The sequence below is a fragment of the Bos grunniens genome, chromosome 11 (assembly GCF_055505025.1).
Source record: "Bos grunniens cultivar Pamir isolate PY7600 chromosome 11, Bosgru_T2T1.0, whole genome shotgun sequence".
Taxonomy (NCBI): domain Eukaryota; kingdom Metazoa; phylum Chordata; class Mammalia; order Artiodactyla; family Bovidae; genus Bos; species Bos grunniens.
This window is the reverse complement of record NC_141175.1, coordinates 82,582,272-82,600,565: the sequence shown is the minus strand read 5'-3', so window position 1 is coordinate 82,600,565 and position 18,294 is coordinate 82,582,272. Positions and strand designations below refer to the sequence as shown.

The 18,294-nt window shown below is 37.7% G+C and overlaps 1 protein-coding gene across 26 annotated transcripts in view; it reads left to right on the top strand.

The window, feature by feature from the left end:
• The window catches only part of MTA3 (metastasis associated 1 family member 3), a 213,819-nt gene that overhangs the window by 54,026 nt on the left and 141,499 nt on the right, over window positions 1-18,294 (top strand). For 19 of the 26 annotated variants that reach the window (XR_015137062.1, XR_015137063.1, XR_015137066.1 and 16 more), the window contains exon 3: window positions 5,773-5,866. The exons of the other annotated variants lie outside the window; for them this stretch is intronic. Coding sequence is in view for 12 of the 19 variants with exons in the window: in XM_086327254.1 (XP_086183380.1) it covers window positions 5,773-5,866 (94 nt within the window). In the remaining 7 variants the exon portion in view is untranslated. The remainder of the gene's footprint in view (window positions 1-5,772; window positions 5,867-18,294) is intronic. 26 annotated transcript variants of the gene reach the window in all.

Genomic DNA, 18,294 nt, shown 5'->3' with positions numbered 1-18,294 from the left:
TAAAGAATTTAGGCAATTCCACCCTGTTTACGGTATCAGTTTATTTAGAAAGTTAACTAGGATTCAAAGAAAAATATTGGCCTGTGAGATTGGTATTCTCTGGCTGCTCCTTGCTTTGTTCATTTGGCTCTAAGTGGAGTAAACTCTTTCTTGACTAATACTGTTTTTTTATGGCCACGCTGTGTGCGTGTTGTGGGATCTTAGTACCGGATTGGGGATTGAATCCAAGGCCTTGGCAGTGAAAAGAGTCCTAACCACTGGGCCATCTCGGCTCTTTCTCATAGGCACTCACCTTAGTACTGTCTCGTTGTTTCCGGTTCCCTGTGCCTTGCTTTTTCCTCCATATCATTTATCACCATCAAATATACTTTATGTGTTTATAGACATGCCTCGAGATATTGTGGGTTCAGTTCAGACCACTGCAGTAAGGCAGATACTGCAGTAAAGCAAGTGACATGAATTTTGTAGTTTCCCAGTACATATAAAAGTTCGGTTTATACCATACTGTAGTCTTTTATGTGTATAAAATGATGTGCATGCAGGGATTTCCCTGGTGGTCCAGTGGCTGACTTTGAGGTCCCCAGTGTAGGGGGCCCAGGTTTGATCCCTGGTCTAGGGATGATCCCACATGCCACAACTAAGAGTTCTCATGCTACAGCTAAAGATCGCCACGTGCAGCGACCGAGACCCAGTGCAGCCAAAAAAAAGAAAAAGTTGTGCGTGCCTCATTGAGAAATACTTTCCTGCTAAAAGAAATGCTAGCTGTCATCTGAGTCTTTAGTGACTCATAACATATATTAAAGGTCACCATTACAAATGGGTCATAATAATAAAAAAGTTTGAAATGTTGCAAGATTTACCAAAATGTGACAGACACTAAATGAACAAATGCTGTTGGAAAAATGGCACTGATAGACTTGCTTGACCCATCAGTTTGTAAAGAAACACAGTATCTGTGAAGTTGAGTGAGCCCAAGTGCAGTAAAATGAGGTGTCCCTGTATTTTCATTGCCTGATTTTGCAAACTAGAATGAAAGCCCTAGCTGTGTAGTGATCTTTTCTATTCACTAATGGATCCTAAGTGCTTTAGAATACTGGCTGGCACATAGTTAAGGCATTCAGTAAATATTTCTTGAATTAGTGAATTTCTCAGATGTCTGATGTTAATACTTGTACATGGCTTTACTGGTTACAAGTACTTTGGTTCATTCATTTTACAAATATTTCTAAGAGCCTGCTACCTGCCAGGTACTTTTAGACACCACTTTTAGGAACTGAAGAATGAACGAGATAGGTCTAGTAGTGAAGATGGACATCAGCCAAATAATTCCACAAGCAGAAGGAAAATTGCATCTGTGCTAAATTTACAAACATCAGAGCATGGTGCTCTGGAAGCATATAATCTAGGGATTCAAGTTTGTCACCTTTTGAGCCTCACAGTACCTTAAACTTTTAAAGCAGATGCATCATGGATTGTTGGGAAGCACCCTGTGGTTAAGTAACTTAAATGTTTGGGTTACACATTTAGCTAGAACCTGGATTATTTCCGACTCCATCATTATATTACTGTTTACTTTGAAAGTCCCTCCCCTCCTCCACATCCTCACCTTCTCCCTATCCCTCTGCTTTCACAGGAAGTCATTAATATACTAACAGTCTTTAGGGGACTAGGGGTCACCGAATTGTGAAAGATGAGATTCTCTATAATTTCAGAGAATGGCAATCTGAGTGGATGGAGTATTGATTAAAAGGAACTGTGATTGACTAGTTAATTATTAGATATTTACATAGGATCTTTATTTCTGAAGAGGTGTGAAACAGAGATTTCATTTTAAGTAATTCATTAAATATTTCTTGAGTTTTTATTATATAGCAGGTACCATGCTAGGCTTAGAGATACTGCAGCGACCAATATGGGCATAGTCTTTGCTATGGACGTAGTCTTTGGTGTACGTAGTGTGTAGGCCCACACAGGTCTATGTTCTCATGAGGGAGACACAGAAGAAGATGAATGAACAGGTATAAAGAAAATTATTATAAACGGTGTTAATTTCTACAAAGGAAATAAGCAAGAGTCTTGACAGAATAACAGATTGCTTCCTTGGAATAGGGATTGGACTTTAAGGACATTGAAATTGAAGCTTAAAGGATGAGAAGGAGGTAGTCTTGGCATCGGGGCCATAAGAGTTCCAGAAATGCCCCGAGTGGGTCAGAGATCAAGTTGGCCAAGTGGGGCAATTTAACATGATTGAAAAAATCCAAATAATGAATTTAAGAATGCTTGATACATTCTAATTGATAAACTAAGAGAAAGAACATTAACCTATTTTATTAACTTTCTTCTAATTAGGTAGAATGTGTTTTAGGATTCTCTGGTGGTCCAGTGGTTAAAACTTGGTGCTTTCCCTGCTGGGCCCCAGGTTCAGTCCCTGCTCCGGGAACTTAAGATCCTGCAAGCTGTACAGCATGACCAAAGGAAAAAAAAGAGAAAGAAATATAATTTTTTTTTTAACAAAATTCTTAGGATAAGGGTTTGTCACTATTTTTATACAAAATTCACTTTTATAGGTTGAAAGTTCCTTTTTTAAAAAATCTTATTTGAAATGTTACTTGTCAGTTAAAAAGCAGAACTAAGTATTTTCTCTTTTTGAATTAAAGAATAGATTTTTGTCTCAGTTGTTTCCCCCCCACCAGAACTTTCAGTTGCAAAACTAAATAATGGGTTGATGAAAACAGTTCAACATTGTTATCTTATATTCCCTCGTTTCCTCTTCTCTAAGTTATACTCAGACTGGTGATGATCTTTTGGAGGAAGACTATAAAGTTAAAATAGAAAACAGCTTTTGGGAAAATTTTATTTAGTCACTCTAGTTTGGGTGTTGCTCTTCTAAAGATTCAGTCTGCACACATGTTGAAAGAAAGCTTTGTGCCTGTAATAATGAAGGTTCAGTCTCAGGAAGTTTTGGAAATTATGCTTGTGGGTAAATTTGATGTTATTTGCTATGGATATATTTTTTTGGTGTATTATGTATAATTTGTGTGTATCTTCATATTTTGTGTATTTTGTTAGCCATCCAGCTTGCCCTGAGATTTATTTTAATGTTTAGGGTCTTTTTTATTTTTGGTGGGGAGAAGGGAGCCACTAACTTCTTTGAGCCTCTAATCTTGTCCCCCATCCCAATCTATATTTGCACATGTAAGATTTTACAGATAATTTCAGGAGATCCCCTCAAAGCCCTTTTGATGGAACCCAAATTAAGGCCCCTTCTGACGTTTAGGATTTGTTGGGAATAAGGAGAGAAATTGGGAAAAGAAAGTTCCTTTCCATTTGTTCTAGTTGAAACAGACTGTGGACTTTCCATGTTGGAAAGTGTTTGGTTATTTTGTTTTTTACTTTCTTAAGTTGAGAATAGAAATGGACATGAGTATGAGGTGGACTCAAAGCCCCTTATTGCTGGAGGATGTTTTTCTAACCATGTTTGACAGAATGGAGATTTAAGAGGCTGCAACCTAAGTGGAGAAAAGGACATAGTACATTGCTGTTCATTGTATGTTCTTTATACCTGTCTCCACTTTTCCCACCTGGGGGTTTGTGCAGGTCTTTCTTTTTTCTTAGACTACTCTGTCCTCCAGGCTCCACCTATTGGACTTTTCTTCTTTTCTAGCCAACTAAGGACCCTGTACCCCTTTCCTCCTCCTTGAAACTTTTTCTGCTTTTTCCCTAGGAAAAAACTTTTTCTGCTTTTTCCTTACTTCCTGCCTCCAGGAATAAGAAATGGAGCCTGGAGGGGAAAAGAAAGGAGTAAAGGAAAATAGTGTTGGTAATTTGTCAGGAATATTCTGCTTTTATACTTAAGTTATGGGGAACCGGTGAAGGTTTCTGGGCTAGGGACATGATGCCCGCTGGGCTTTGGAAGGTTGGAGAGGAGGTGACATGTGAACAGGCATCTCTGCTGGAGTGGAGGCTCCATGAGGGTGGGCACTGTGCAGAGGGTGGGCGTCCCCAGTGCTTAGCACATGCTGAGTGAGGCACATGAAGGGGGCAAAAGAGCTTTGGTGACTGTGTATACACACAGCTTTTAGCCTTGGTCTTCAGAGCTGTGCTTCTTAAATTATCTGTGGTGGAGGAGTTTTAAAAATCTTCAATATCTTAGGCTGCTTTGGTAAAATTTAAATGAGAGTAGAAAAATGAAATTTAAAGTAGGCTTATAAAAATGCAGGCCCCATTTTTTGTTATTAGATTCAAGAGATAGGAAATTAACTCTCAAATACTATAATACACTTAATTTCTGTTCTGATTTCTGTTACACAGTAACAGTTGTGTACTGGGCCTTAGACTGCACTTTCAGTAGTTCAACTTTAGAGGAATACTTGAAGGGTGTGTGTGTGTGTGTACACGCATGCACATGTGCGTATAGTAGAGAAGAGGAATACTGTAGCTGTAAACTGCCTAATAGCCAAGTGTGTACATGATTCAGGAGACAATATTTGTTTTGAACTATGCCTGTCTACCACAAGCGGGTTTAAATAAGAATTTAATTGGCTTTGTAGAGTATCCTTGTTGAAGGAACTCATCAGTGAGGCAGAAAAAAACATGTATATCTTAAAACTCTTGCTTTAGGTTTTTAATATGCTTTTGTCTCAAGAAGAGAAAAAATGATAAAGCATGGGTAATTGAAGTCATTGATAGATTTTATTTATATTGAAATATTGGCCTGTTTATTTGGCAGACTGTGGGATCATTGCTTCTGGAGGATGTATTTGATCACAATATTGTGAATTATAGAAGCACTTTGGTTAGGATTTAATATGAATTCAATTTTAAGGGGCAATATTTCTACAAGACTATTCTTCACTCTAGAATACTTCTGCTGAACTTCATAAAATTGACACATTTACTGCAGCACATACATATTCTTATTTCTTTGTGTCTGAGTATATCAGTAAGCCCAGAGAAATTCTGAAAATTTGTTCTCAAATTTGTTTGAAATTGGAAGTCACAAGAGCATTTTATTGTAATCTATGTGTTTTTACAGTGAACTTTGTGGTGAACGATTGACCTTGAAAGCTCTCAGAATTCATAAAGAATAGGAGGGTAGGAGCCTGGGCCCCAGCTGCAGTAAATTACAGCCTAACTGAATATTGATTGCATTCTAGACTGTAGTCAAAAAGAAATAAGCGCTTCAGTGTTCATAACTCAAGGCTTTTAATACTTTCGTATGTGAAGGTAGACCAAGAATATTGAGCATTATGGGTTCATAGATTCCCTTGAGCTGAGAATGCTTTCCCAAGCTCTCTGGTCCACCTCATCTGTTGACCTGCCCTGTACCTGCAGAGTATCACCATCCGTCGAAAGTGGGGGTGTTTATGAGGAGGGACTGGATGACTTTGCACTTAGTCTGTGCCTCTGGGAGAGGGTTTGGAGGACTTATATTTAAATGTTTTAAGTTACATAGTGGCTTTTTAAATTTGGGGGATTAGTTTCTTAAGGCTAATCAGAGTTAACTATGTCTGGCTTTAGTCATTAAAGCTGTCTGATCACTTTAGTTTAATTGATGCCAGTGAGTTATTTTATGTTTGACATTTCAGTTTCACTTGGAACTTTTACAAATGTTGCTAGTCCTTATTTGAATTTTTTAGCTCTCTATCCTGCAGCTGTGGTTGGCATAGTAAGTGAGAGTGATCTTATAATTGTGCTGTCTCTAGTTTTGTTTTATAAACTACTTGAGTCTAATATTCAGTCCAGATGACTTTTATTTTTCTTATTTCTTAGACTGCAACTGGCAACGTGGAAGCAAAAGTAGTGTGCTTTTATAGACGACGAGATATTTCCAACACGCTTATAATGCTTGCAGACAAGCATGCTAGTAAGTTAATTGCCTTTTTCTTGGAAAAAACTTAAAATGTGTTTTGAGTCTCTTTTTTTTTGTGATATTAGGAAAAATACTGTGTTACCTATAACTTTTTAGTTTCCCATTTGTTTTCCTCTTAGTTTAGATGGGAGTAGGTTTTTTGGGTGGCTCTTGGTTTTAGTATGTATATTTTTAGGATGCAACATATATTTATTAGTCAAAAGGTTGAAATAGAAGTCTTTGTAAATAGGCTTTAGCAGACAATCAGGGCAGTGTTTTGTCATCTCCCGTTTTTCACGGTGGTTTGAAGTTTTGAATATGAGGAAATTAATACTTCACTGGTATTTTGGAGGACTTTTTCCCCTCCTCTCTGAAACAGCTGGGTTATATTTACAGTTTGTAAAATTCTGAGTTTTATTATATGTTTGTAGTAGTAGGTATGTGTGGGAAAAAAAGTTTGCTAAAGAAAGAAGTGCAAGGTGATAGATAATGGAAAATTCTTGAAGGTAGCAACTCTGAGTATTTCTTTGCAGTTTAATTGTCATTGTGTGCTCTTTCCTCCCAGTCAACAGCTTTGATACATCCTAGCACCCCACCCCCTTTTTTTTTAAAGCAACAAAGGATCAATAAAAAAGTGATTTAAATTTTAAAAAAGAAGTAAAGTAGTTTAAGTACTTTGTCTTAAAAGCCATTTTCATCCTACAAAACATGTAATGAGGTCAGGTATGTGCGTGTGTTAGTCGCTCAGTCATGTCTGACTCTGCAACCTCATGGACTGTAGCCCACCAGGCTGCTTTGTCCATGGGATTCTCCAGGCAAGAATACTGGAGTGGGTTGCCATTCCCTTCTCTATATGTATGTGTATTTTTCAGTTTAATACTGTGATGTGTCAGACTCTGGTCTTGGGGATCCTCAAGCTTGTGAAGTGTTTTGGTAATGGGGGAAAGGAGGCCGTTGTGCAGACAGGTTGGTTCTCTGTCTGCCTGAGATTTCCCCACTGTGTTGCCAATTTAACCAAGCAGTTTGGTTGTCTGTAAGTTAAATTCCTACTATATTTTCTGCTGTAGTTTTATATATTTTTATTTATTTATTTTTTAGTTTTATATATTTTTAAAAAATTTCTTTCCATTTTTGTAGAGAAAGTGTTAATTATGATATGGATTATTCTGTAGTATTTACAAATTATATATTGACAGATGCAGGGCAGTTGTATTTGTTCCTCATGTATGAGATCAGAGTATTACTTTTTAAAATGATGTATTAATCAGTTATTTATCTGTAGCTGAAATCTAGAAATTCAACATGGCATTAAAGCATGCAAAACTATTTGGATTTTATTCACCATTTATAACATAACGTTAAGAAACATAAACTGTCTCACTGATGTACTTTTGGATTTAGTTTGGCTTCTAATGTAATTTGTCATTGCAAAGGTAGTGAGGTGTCAAGATTGTCAGGGAGTCCGCTGACCGCTTGTGGGGGTCTCAGCATGGCTGCCTTTTGGAGCTGTCTATTTTAGGCTTGTAAATAGAAAATCAGGTTTTTCAGAATTGATTAGGCTCTTTATATTGGCTCATAGAAATGAAAATCTAAGAAAATTAAGAATCAGTCAAACTACATAGTAGTAGTCATGCAGATTAAAGCAAGACCTGGGTTCAGATTCTGGTTGGTTACTTGCTGCCTGCCTTGGCAAAAATTCTTAACTTCTCATTCATCTGCATTTTCCTTATTTGTAAAATGAGGTTGAAAAAAAATCACCTCATTTTGAGTTATATTTTTATCACAGTTAAGAAAAAATTAAAGGAGGGAATTCCCCGGCAGTACAGTGGTTAGGACTCCGCGCTTTCATTACTGATGGCCTAGTTTCGATCCCTGGTGGGGACTAAGATCCCACAGCCATATGGCCTGGCCAAATATTAAAAAAAAAAAAAAAAAAAAATCTAAAATGGCATACTTTAAGGAAAAAAATTAAAGGCTAAGGGAAAAATTATGCCAGCAATGATGTGATGACTCAAGGAATGACTTATAATGGGTGCTTAATAAATGTCGGTTTTTCCCCCTTAGTGATTTGGAGATCATCTGTTTGGATGGATTACTTCTATCTGCATTTACCTGTCTTCTTCCATTATTTATTGATTTTTATTCTCAAAGTTAACTGTATATCCATGTACAATAGAGTTAGAGGTATCAACTTACTTTTGTTTCGATATTGACTAAACCTTCACATGAAGAGAATAAAAATTGCCTGAATAGTTCATGCTTTATAAAGAGGTTTTTAAGGAGGGATTAATGGAGAAAATGTCATATGAAAAAACAGAGACCTGGATGTGGATGCCACTTAATTTTCCTGAATCTTAGTTTTTCCACTTCATTGTGAACTTTTTTTTTTTTTTCATTGTGAACTTCTTTAAAACCTTTTTATTGCAGAAAATTTCAAACATAAAAGTACAGATATAATACACATGATGTTTTCCATTATTCTGCTTTAACAGTTATTAATACATGACCAATGAATTCATCTAGACCCTTACTTGTCCCATTAGTTTGAGGCTCATCAGAGAAATCTTACTTTTTTATCTGTATATATTTCAGAATATATTTCTAAAAGATACAGCCTCATCCAGACTTTCAGGAAATGCCAAGAATATACAAGGAGCTTCAGGATGCTCTTGACCCAGATCCAGCAATTAACATTTTATCATTCTTTATATATATATATATATATTTCCTGAACCATTTGAGAGTAAGTGGAGACTTTAGAGTGTTTTTCCTAAATGTACTAGAATTCTTTTACATAACCACAGTTTAGTGTAAAGGTCTCAGGAAACCTAGTATTTACAACAAAACTATTACTTCATTCACAGTCCTTATTCAGATTTCATGTCTCAACAGTGTTATGAGTAGCTATGCGTTTTTACCTTAGTCTAGAATAAAATCCAGAGTCACACACTGTGTTTTATTGTTGTATATCCTTGATAATGGAACTAGTTCCTCAGTCTCTGTGTTTTTTGACCTTAACATTTTTGAAGAAAGTAGGTCAGTTATTTTGTTGAATATGGTTCAGTTTGTGTTTGTGTAATGTGTCCTCATAGTTAGATTTAGGTTATGTATTTTTTTTGTAGGGATGCTGTAGTGATGTGTCCTCGATCCATAATGGTGATATTAGGTTTGATTACTTGGTTAAGGTGGCATTCCTTTGTATCCAGTAAGTTATTTTGGGGGAGGTACCTGGCAACTGGGCTTCCCTGGTAGCTCAGTTGGTAAAGAGTTCGCCTACAATGCAGGAAACCCCAGTTTGATTCCTGGGTCAGGAAGATCCGCTGGAGAAGGGATAGGCTACCCACTCCAGTATTCTTGGGCTTCCATTATGGCTCAGCTGGTAAAGAATCTGCCTGCAGTGCCGGAGACCTGGGTTTGATCCCTGGGTTGGGAAGATCCTCTGGAGAAGGGAAAGGCTACCCACTCCAGTATTCTGACCTGGAGAATTCCATGTACTGTATAGTCCATGGGATCACGGAGTCGGATGTGACTGAGCGACTTTCACTTCACTTCACTTCACCTGGCAACTACGTAAATATCTTGTTTCTGGCCCAACATCAGTGCATTTGTTTTAACATCCATTGATCATTTAGGATTCTGTAAACATTGGTATCCTCAAATACCTAGTTGGTTTTTTCTTTTACAGTATTTTTTCATTTTTATAATTTGTTTACATTAGGATCCGAATAAGGCGATTGGTTGGTAAGACTCTTAAGTTTTTTTTTCTCATCCATTTTAATAATTGATAAATACTTCATATAGCATAAAATACAAGCTTTTAAATTGCACAGTTTAGTGGTTTTCTCAACGCCTTATAGCCATCACCACTGCTAATTTCACATTTCCATCACCCGCAAAAAGAAGCCAGTTACTCCCTATTCTCCCTTTCTGTCAATCCCTGGCAACCGCTGATGTACTTTCTGTCTGTATAGAGTTGCCTTTTTCTGGACATTTCTTATAAATGGAATCATATAGTTTGTGTTTTTTTGTGTGTCTGGCTTTTTACTTAGCATAATGTTTTCAAGTTTCTTCCATTTTATAGTATGAATTACTTCATACCTGTTTATAGCTAAGTGATATCATATTGGGTGGATGTACTACATTTTGTTTATCTAGTCACCAGTTGATGGGCATTTGTATTGTTTCCTTTCTGGTAATTATGAATGATTCTGTTATGAACATTTCTGTACAAGTTTTTATGGGGACATCCTTAAATCTTTTAATCTATAGATACATATTATTTCATATTCTATCTCAGTATTTTGTTGAAGATACCATGTGGTTCATCCTGCTGAGTTGTCTTTGCCTGGGAGTTTGTTGACTGCATCTCTGTTGTGTCCTTTACTTTGTTTCGCTGTACGTGGATAGTTAGATCCAGATTCTAGAGGGTCAAAATTCTAGGGTTGTTTTTTTTTTTCTTTGTGGAATGGCTGCTGCTGCTGCTAAGTCGCTTCAGTCGTGTCTGACTCTGTGCCACCCCATAGACGGCAGCCCACCAGGCTCCCCCGTCCCTGGGATTCTCCAGGCAAGAACACTGGAGTGGGTTGCCATTTCCTTCTCCAATGCATGAAAGTGAAAAGTGAAAGTGAAGTCGCTCAGTCGTGTCCGACTCGGAAAAGATCACTTCATGGGGAGCATTGTGTACTTCTCTTATGAGGTCTATAATACATTGTTGCCTGTCTCTTTTTAATAACATTTTACTTTGAAATAATCTAAGATTTACAAAAAAATCTATTAAAAACATTATCAGGAATTCCGTATGCCCTTCACTCAGATTCTCCAGACGTTAACAATTTTGTTATATTTATTCCATTATTCTATCTTGTTTATTGTTTAGCCACTAAGTCATATCTGACTCTTTGCGACCCCATGGACTGTAGTCCACCAGGCTCCTCTGTCCATGGGATTTCCTAGGCAAGAATACTGGGGTGGGTTGCCATTTCTTTCTCCAGGGGATCTTCCTGACCCAGGGATTGAACCTGTGCCTCCTGCATTGGCAGGTGGACTCTTTACCACTGAGCCACCAAGGAAGCCCATTAATTCTCTGTACATATTAATATATTTGAATTGTCTGAAAATAAATTGGTATATTTCCCCTAACCCCTAAAGTTAACCTCAGTGTGTATCTTCTAAGAATGAGGACATTCCCTTTCCTAACACCAGCATGATGATATATGAACTTACTCAGATTTTGTAAAGTTTCCTACCAATGCCTTTTATAACAAAAAATGAAGAAATTTTAATTTTGTTTTTTTGTGGAGATATAAAAACTCTAGAAAATTCTGAAAGAGATGGGAATACCAGATCACCTGAACTGCGTCTTGAGAAACCTATATGCAGGTCAGGAAGCAACAGTTAGAACTGGACATGGAACAACAGACTGGTTCCAAACAGGAAAAGGAGTACGTCAAGGCTGTACATTGTCACCCTGCTTATTTAACTTATATGCAGAGTACATCATGAGAAATGCTGGGCTGGAAGAAGCACAAGCTGGAATCAAGATTGCCGGGAGAAATGTCAATAACCTCAGATATGCAGATGACACCACCCTTATGGCAGAAAGTGAAAAGGAACTAAAGAGCCTCTTGATGAAAGTGAAAGAGGAGAGTGAAAAAGTTGGCTTAAAGCTCAACATTCAGAAAACGAAGATCATGGCATATGGTCCCATCACTTCATGGGAAATCGATGGGGAAATAGTAGAAACAGTGCCAGACTTTATTTTTTTGGGTACCAAAATCACTGCAGATGGTGACTGCAGCCATGAAATTAAAAGACGCTTACTCCTTGGAAGGAAAGTTATGACTAACCTAGATAGCATATTAAAAAGCAAAGACATTACTTTGCCAACACAGGTCAGTCTAGTCAAGGCTATGGTTTTTCCAGTGGTCATGTATGGATGTGAAAGTTGGACTGTGAAGAAGGCTGAGTGCCCAAGAATTGATGCTTTTGAACTGTAGTGTTGGAGAAGACTCCTGAGAGTCCCTTGGACTGCAAGGAGATCCAACCAGTCCATTCTAAAGGAGATCAGTCCTGGGTGTTTCTTGGAAGGACTGATGCTAAAGCTGAAACTGTAATACTTTTGCTACCTCATGGGAAGAGTTGACTCATTGGAAAAGACCCTGATGCTGGGAGGGATTGGGGGCAGGAGGAGAAGGGGACGACAGAGGATGAGATGGCTGGATGGCATCACTGACTCGATGGACGTGAGTCTGAGTGAACTCCGGGAGTTGGTGATGGACAGGGGGGCCTGGCGTGCTGCAATTCATGTGGTCGCAAAGAGTCGGATACCACTGAGCGACTGAACTGAGCTGAACTGAAATCATTGACCGATTGATGATTACTTTAATTCATTTATTTATCAAGGCTGTAAAAATTATGTGTTTTAAACTATCATTCCCTCATGTGTTGGGTGGAATATTTCTATAAAGAGCAATATTCCCTCTGTCAACTATCAGGTTGTTCTTCTGGTTTAGATCTTATAAGAAACGTAGTTTAAATGCTTGATGAGGTTTTTGCCCTTTTTAGTTACCAGTTTTCAAAAATAGTAAAGTGGTTCCTGGGCTTCCCTGGTAGCTCAGCTGGTAAAGAATCCACTTGCAGTGCAGGAGACCAGATTCGATTCCTGGGTTGGGAAGATCCCCTGGAGGAGGGCATGGCAGCCCACTCCAGTATTCATGCCTGGAGAATCCCTGTGGACTGAGGGATCTGGTGGGCTATAGTCCATGGGGTTGCAAAGAGTTGGACACGACTGAGCAACTAAACACACAGGACAAAGTGGTTCCTGGCATTCTCCAAAGATCACCAGTTTACTTTTTTAGTTTCATCATGAGTGCGTTTGTCCATATTTGATATTTATTATCAATTGTCTTCATTGACACTCAGGTTGTCTTATCTTTAGCTAGTGGGGCTTATTTTGGTTTGTCCTGGAGTCATCTTTTATGCTTCGTGCCCCGAACCTTTGTCTCCAGAGTCCTGATTGCTTTTACTTGGAAATGGCCTTGGAGACCACAATCTGAGCATTAAGGATGGATCTTAGAGAGGGTGGTGCTGTTCCTAGGTTGTTGTACATTTAACAGAATGTGCTATTTTGTGGTGTATTCTTCAGAATCAAAAGAAATCCTCCTTGAGTACTTGTTGCTGATTCTTCTTTTCTAAGGTAATTTCACTGGAAGCTGGCATATGTAGTTTTGAGTTTTAAAAGCAGCGGTTGTTCCTTTAATCTAGAAGAAATGGAATTTCTCATTAAATGAGTGATACCATTTTGGTATGGATCTGGTTCTCAGGACTGGTGGATTCTTTGAAAATGAAGAATTTCATCCATACTCTTTCACTTATTTTAGATGTTTTTGACATATTCTTATTATGTATTGTGTTTCTTAAAATGTAAAGCTTTAGAAAATTAAACTTTGTGTCACTTTCCTTTTTAACCTGACAGGCAAAAGGGTGAAGTGTTTTCTGTACTTGCAGCTCTCTTCCTTCCTTAGAGTTTTCTTCCCAACTTTTCAGTTGTGTCACTCACTCTGGGCTGAAGTTGGGACAGGGAAAAATAGCTCAAATAAGGATAGTTCTTTTGCTTTCTAGTGCTTGTTCTGTTCGCCACTACTTTTCCACTCCAGCACCCACGTGTGTGGAGCTTTGTGGAAGGAGAAAAGGAAGGAAGATGGGAAGATTTTATTCTTACTCAGATTTGTAAAACCACAATTAGCTGTTGGAGAGAATCCTGCCTACTTTAAGTCCTGTTCATAAAGTTTATCAACTTACTGATGTTTCTGACACTTTTGTGTTATTATAAGTAGAGTCAGAAAGCAGAGTTGACATTAATCTTAATATTTTAAATAATAAGACGCTATGGGATATGACTTTGTTAGGCAGTAAGGATGTGTTGAAGGTGAAAGGTGAGGTGACTTCTATACCCAGTTCTAATCACCACCTAGTCTGAGTCATATGCTCTTACAAAATGTTTTGGTGTCAGAGGGCGTATTGGGAACTTTGTTTTTTAAGATTCATGAAGTATATGATTCAGAGTTATTAAAAAGATGTAGAATGTGTAATGTCTTACAGAATTTGGGGACTAAAATGGGATTTTATTAAAAAGTTGACACCTCTTTTTAAAAGATTTAGAGCCAGTAATCACAATTGATTGTTACATCATAGTACCAAAACTGGATGTTTTGAATACATGAGTTCTGTCCTTTCCAACTTTCTTTCCTGGCCTTAGCACACAGTTTGTGCATTCTGAGTGCTTAGTGTTAAGTTTTTTAACGTTGAAACCATGGTTTTGGTTATCTTTCCAGCGTTCATGGGTCTTGTTCATTATAGTTGCTCCAAAAGTGTTTGTATCTTTGAATTTAACAGGGGAACAGATTTAAAGAACAGCCAGGCTACCAGTTGTTTTGATTTACCATCTTAGTTGGCTGAAAATAATCTGTGGTGGTTTTAAAATATGGTCCTTAGCTTCTTTGACATTCCTTCCATTGATAGGTGGAGTCCATGTCTTCTCCCCTTAGATCTGGATGAGGTTGTAGAAGTAATGCTGTGTACCTCTCAAGGCTAGGTCATAGAAGGCCATGCAGCTTCTACTTGGTTTTCTTGTAATGCTTGCTCTCAGGATATGTCTGCTGGAACTCAGCCATTATTCTGTCAGTCCATGGAGTCTGCATCGTATAGACTACAAAGGAGAGGCCATTTGTAGGTCCCATGGTTGACCGTCTGAGCCCAGGTGCCACACACGTGCCTGGAGGAGCCACCAGCTGATCTAGCCCCAGCCATTTGAGTTCGTGTGGAGGTCCCAGTCACTGTGAACAAAGACAAGAGTTCTGTGCTTGGGCCCTGTCTGAATTTGTCACCCACTGAACATGTGAGGGAAGGAAAATGGTTGTTTTGTGCCATTAAGTTTTGGGGTGATTTGTAACTCAACAATAAGTGATGTAACTGGAACAGGCTCATAATAGGTTTTCCTGTTATGGCGTATTTTCAGTGACAGCTTAAAATCAATGTCTAAGCTTATGACTGCCTACTAAAAGTATTTAATGAATTATTAGTTTCTTTAAGTAAACTTCACTTTCTTTTGACAGAATGATTAAATGAAGAGATCTTGCCCCTGTGCCTTACTCCTTCCTTACAAATGATTTTTGGCCACGCTGAGCACATCAGAAAAAAATGCCCTCTTTATTATTCTGTAGTGAAATTTATTGATCATAAAACTTATACATATAATGTAAAAAGAAAACTAAAACTCAGTATTATGTTCTAAACTTTAAAAAGAGAAAAAATTTGTACTAAGAATATTTTATAATATAATAGGATCATATATCCTGTATTTTAGTATGTTTGAATGCTGAGGCATGACAGTCGTGGAAGATACAATGAAATTGTGAAATGTTTGTACAGAATTACTAGCAATGCAGCAGTTATAAATTAGATTGATATTTTGTACTAGGAACTCTAATATTTGCTGAAATTTTTCAAAATGATGCTATTGGTGTGCTCTGAACAAAACGAAATACAGTCTTTCCTCTTTTTACGTGACGGCTTCATTGCTGGAAAAGTAAGTTATATTAAAACCATACCTCAAATATTTTGTGTTTTCATATATTCCCTTTAGCTTAGAGGGTAAAGAATCTGCCTGCACTGTGGGAGATGTGGGTTTGGTACCTGGGTTGGGAAGATCCCCTGCAGGACGGCATAACAACCCACTCCAGTATTCTTGCCTAGAGAAAATCCCCATGGACAGAGGTGCGTGGTGGGTTACAGTCCATGGGGTTTCAAAGAGTTGGACATGACTGAGTGAATAAGCACATACATAAAATGGAATTTGCTCTAGTCTCAGATTACAGAATCATGTTTTCACTTACATAAATTCACACAGGGAAACTTCCATGGTGGTCCAGCGCCTAAGACTTTGAGCTCTCAGTGCAGGGGACCTGGGTTTGATCCCTGCTTGGGGAACTAGATCCCACAGGCTGCAACTAAGAGTTTGTATGCCACAAATAAAAATTACATATGCCACAACTAAAAAAGATTCTCCCTGTTGCAGCTAAGACCCAGCGTGGCTAAATAAATAAATATTTTTTAAAATGTCAAAAAAAAAAAAAAATGTCCAGAGGGACATTTCAAAGTCATGTGAATCATGGACTGTGCTTTGCTGTATTCCTATATGTCTATGGGATATCGAACATCCTTGTCTTCTGTCTGTGAAATGTTAATACTGCTCCCACTGTGGCAGTGCTGTCCACCTACCTCGCCCTTTCCAAAGGAGTCCTTGGGTTATGGGGTGGAACCATGGCACTAAACACGTTTTCATAAAACAAAAGCTGTAGCTCATTGTTGACTAATGTTCACCATAATACTGGGACCATGGAAGTTACTCAGTATGTACAAATTAAACAACAAAAAACTCTTAATGTTTTCCCTAATTCCCCCAAATTAAAGATTAAAGTTGCAAACAGTAAAAAAGTTAAAATTATTTATATTCAGCTAGGATTGATACTGTCTTGACCTAGAAGGTAAAAGAGAATTTGGCAGTACCTGGCAAATTAAAGCTCAGTGTTTTTATCATTGCATACTAATCATAGACAAGTGCCCAAAGAAGGGTGCCTTGATAATAACAACAGCAACAACAAAAGAGAGAAGCATAAGTGTCCAGCAGTAAGATATTGAACTAAGTAATAAATCAACTTTGTTTATATTCTGGAGTGCCTTGTAGCCATTTAAATGAATACATAGATTTGTGTGTATCATCATGGACAGATGGCACAATATATAATTGAATTAAGTAGTTTAGATGAATTTGTAGGATATAACTCTAGCTTTGAAACAAATATAAAGTTTTATAAAATTAATGTGTGAATTTCAATATATGTATGTGTACATGGTATTCATGTACACATTAACCTTGTAAAACAAAAACAGTTATAAAGAATATTCCGAATAAGGAAATGTTTTGAGAAATTGAAATGCTTATTGAAATAAAATAGTGAATGAATAATAAATAGTACTAGATTTAAGTAATTAAAATAAATGAGAGAAAAAGTAGCACACCTCCCTAGAGAAGAAGGGCAAGAATCTTTAGATTCAATGGATGAAAGATACTTCATTTTAGAACACTGAAGAAAAATTGAGGATCCTAAAGTTTTTATAGAGAAAGTTATCAATGAAGGAATGAGGATCAGATTTCTTCAGTACATACTAGAAGAGCAAGTTTTTTAAAGTTGAGAATTCAATAACTATGAATTGCCACATAAGGGTATTTTTCAACATATAAGTATTATATAAATCAGTAATTTAGGAATAAAATTCCAGACTGTTCAAACATTAGAAATCGCAAAGAGAAATAAAAGTCTTCCGAAATTCTGACATTTTGAGAACAGGGAAGAAGTAAAAGCTTTCTAAAACTTTTTTTAGAAAGTTTTGAGAAAATTTTGAGGAAGTTCATATTAGTTATAACTTTTAAGGATAACCAATGGAAAGATGCAGATAAATCATTTGAGGAACTTCCCTTATGGTCCAGTGGTTAAGAATCCCTCTTCTAAAGTGGGAGATGTGGACCTGATCCCTGGTTGGAGAACTGGGATCCCACATGCTGTGGGGCAACTAAGCCCAGCCGCCACAACTAGAGAGAAGCCCATGAAGATCCCACGTGCATCAGTGAGGATCTTGAGTGCTGCAACTAAATCTCAATGCAGCCAAATAAATAGATGTTAAAATCACTTGATAAAAGAAAAATCACTTGATTTTACAATACTTCATCTACATTACTAGATTAATAGATGAGGTTAAAGTGAAAGGCACTCAGTCTTGTCTGACTCTTTGCGACGCCATGGACTATACAGTCCATGGAATTCTCCAGGCCAGAATACTGGAGTGGGTAGCCTTTCCCTTCTCCAGGGAAGCTTCCCAAACCAGAGATCGAACCCAGGTCTTCTGCAATGTAGGTGGATTCTTTACCAGCTGAGCCACAAGGGAACCCCAAGAATACTGGGGTGAGTAGCCTGTCCCTTCTCCAGTGGATCTTTTACCAACTGAGCTATCAGGGAAGCCCAGATGAGGTTAAAATTGTCCTAAATAGGCCCCCACTCAACAGAATAAGGAAAGAGAACAATAAAAGTAACATAAGAGGACCAGAATGAGTCTAAACACATCAGTGACAAAATATGTAAATGGCATAAATTCTCCTGGTAAGAGACAGACTGGTAATTCATAACACTCATATACAAAAGATGCCTAAAGAAAACCTTAACAAATAGTGAAAAGCAGGAACTACACACAAAAAAATTGTTCCCACACCCTCTGCTTGTGGGATCTTATTTCCTCAACTAGGAATCGAACCTGCACTCTTAGCAGTGAAAGAGCTGAGTCCTAACCACTGGACCGCCAGGGAATTCCTCACAAATAATATTCTGTTC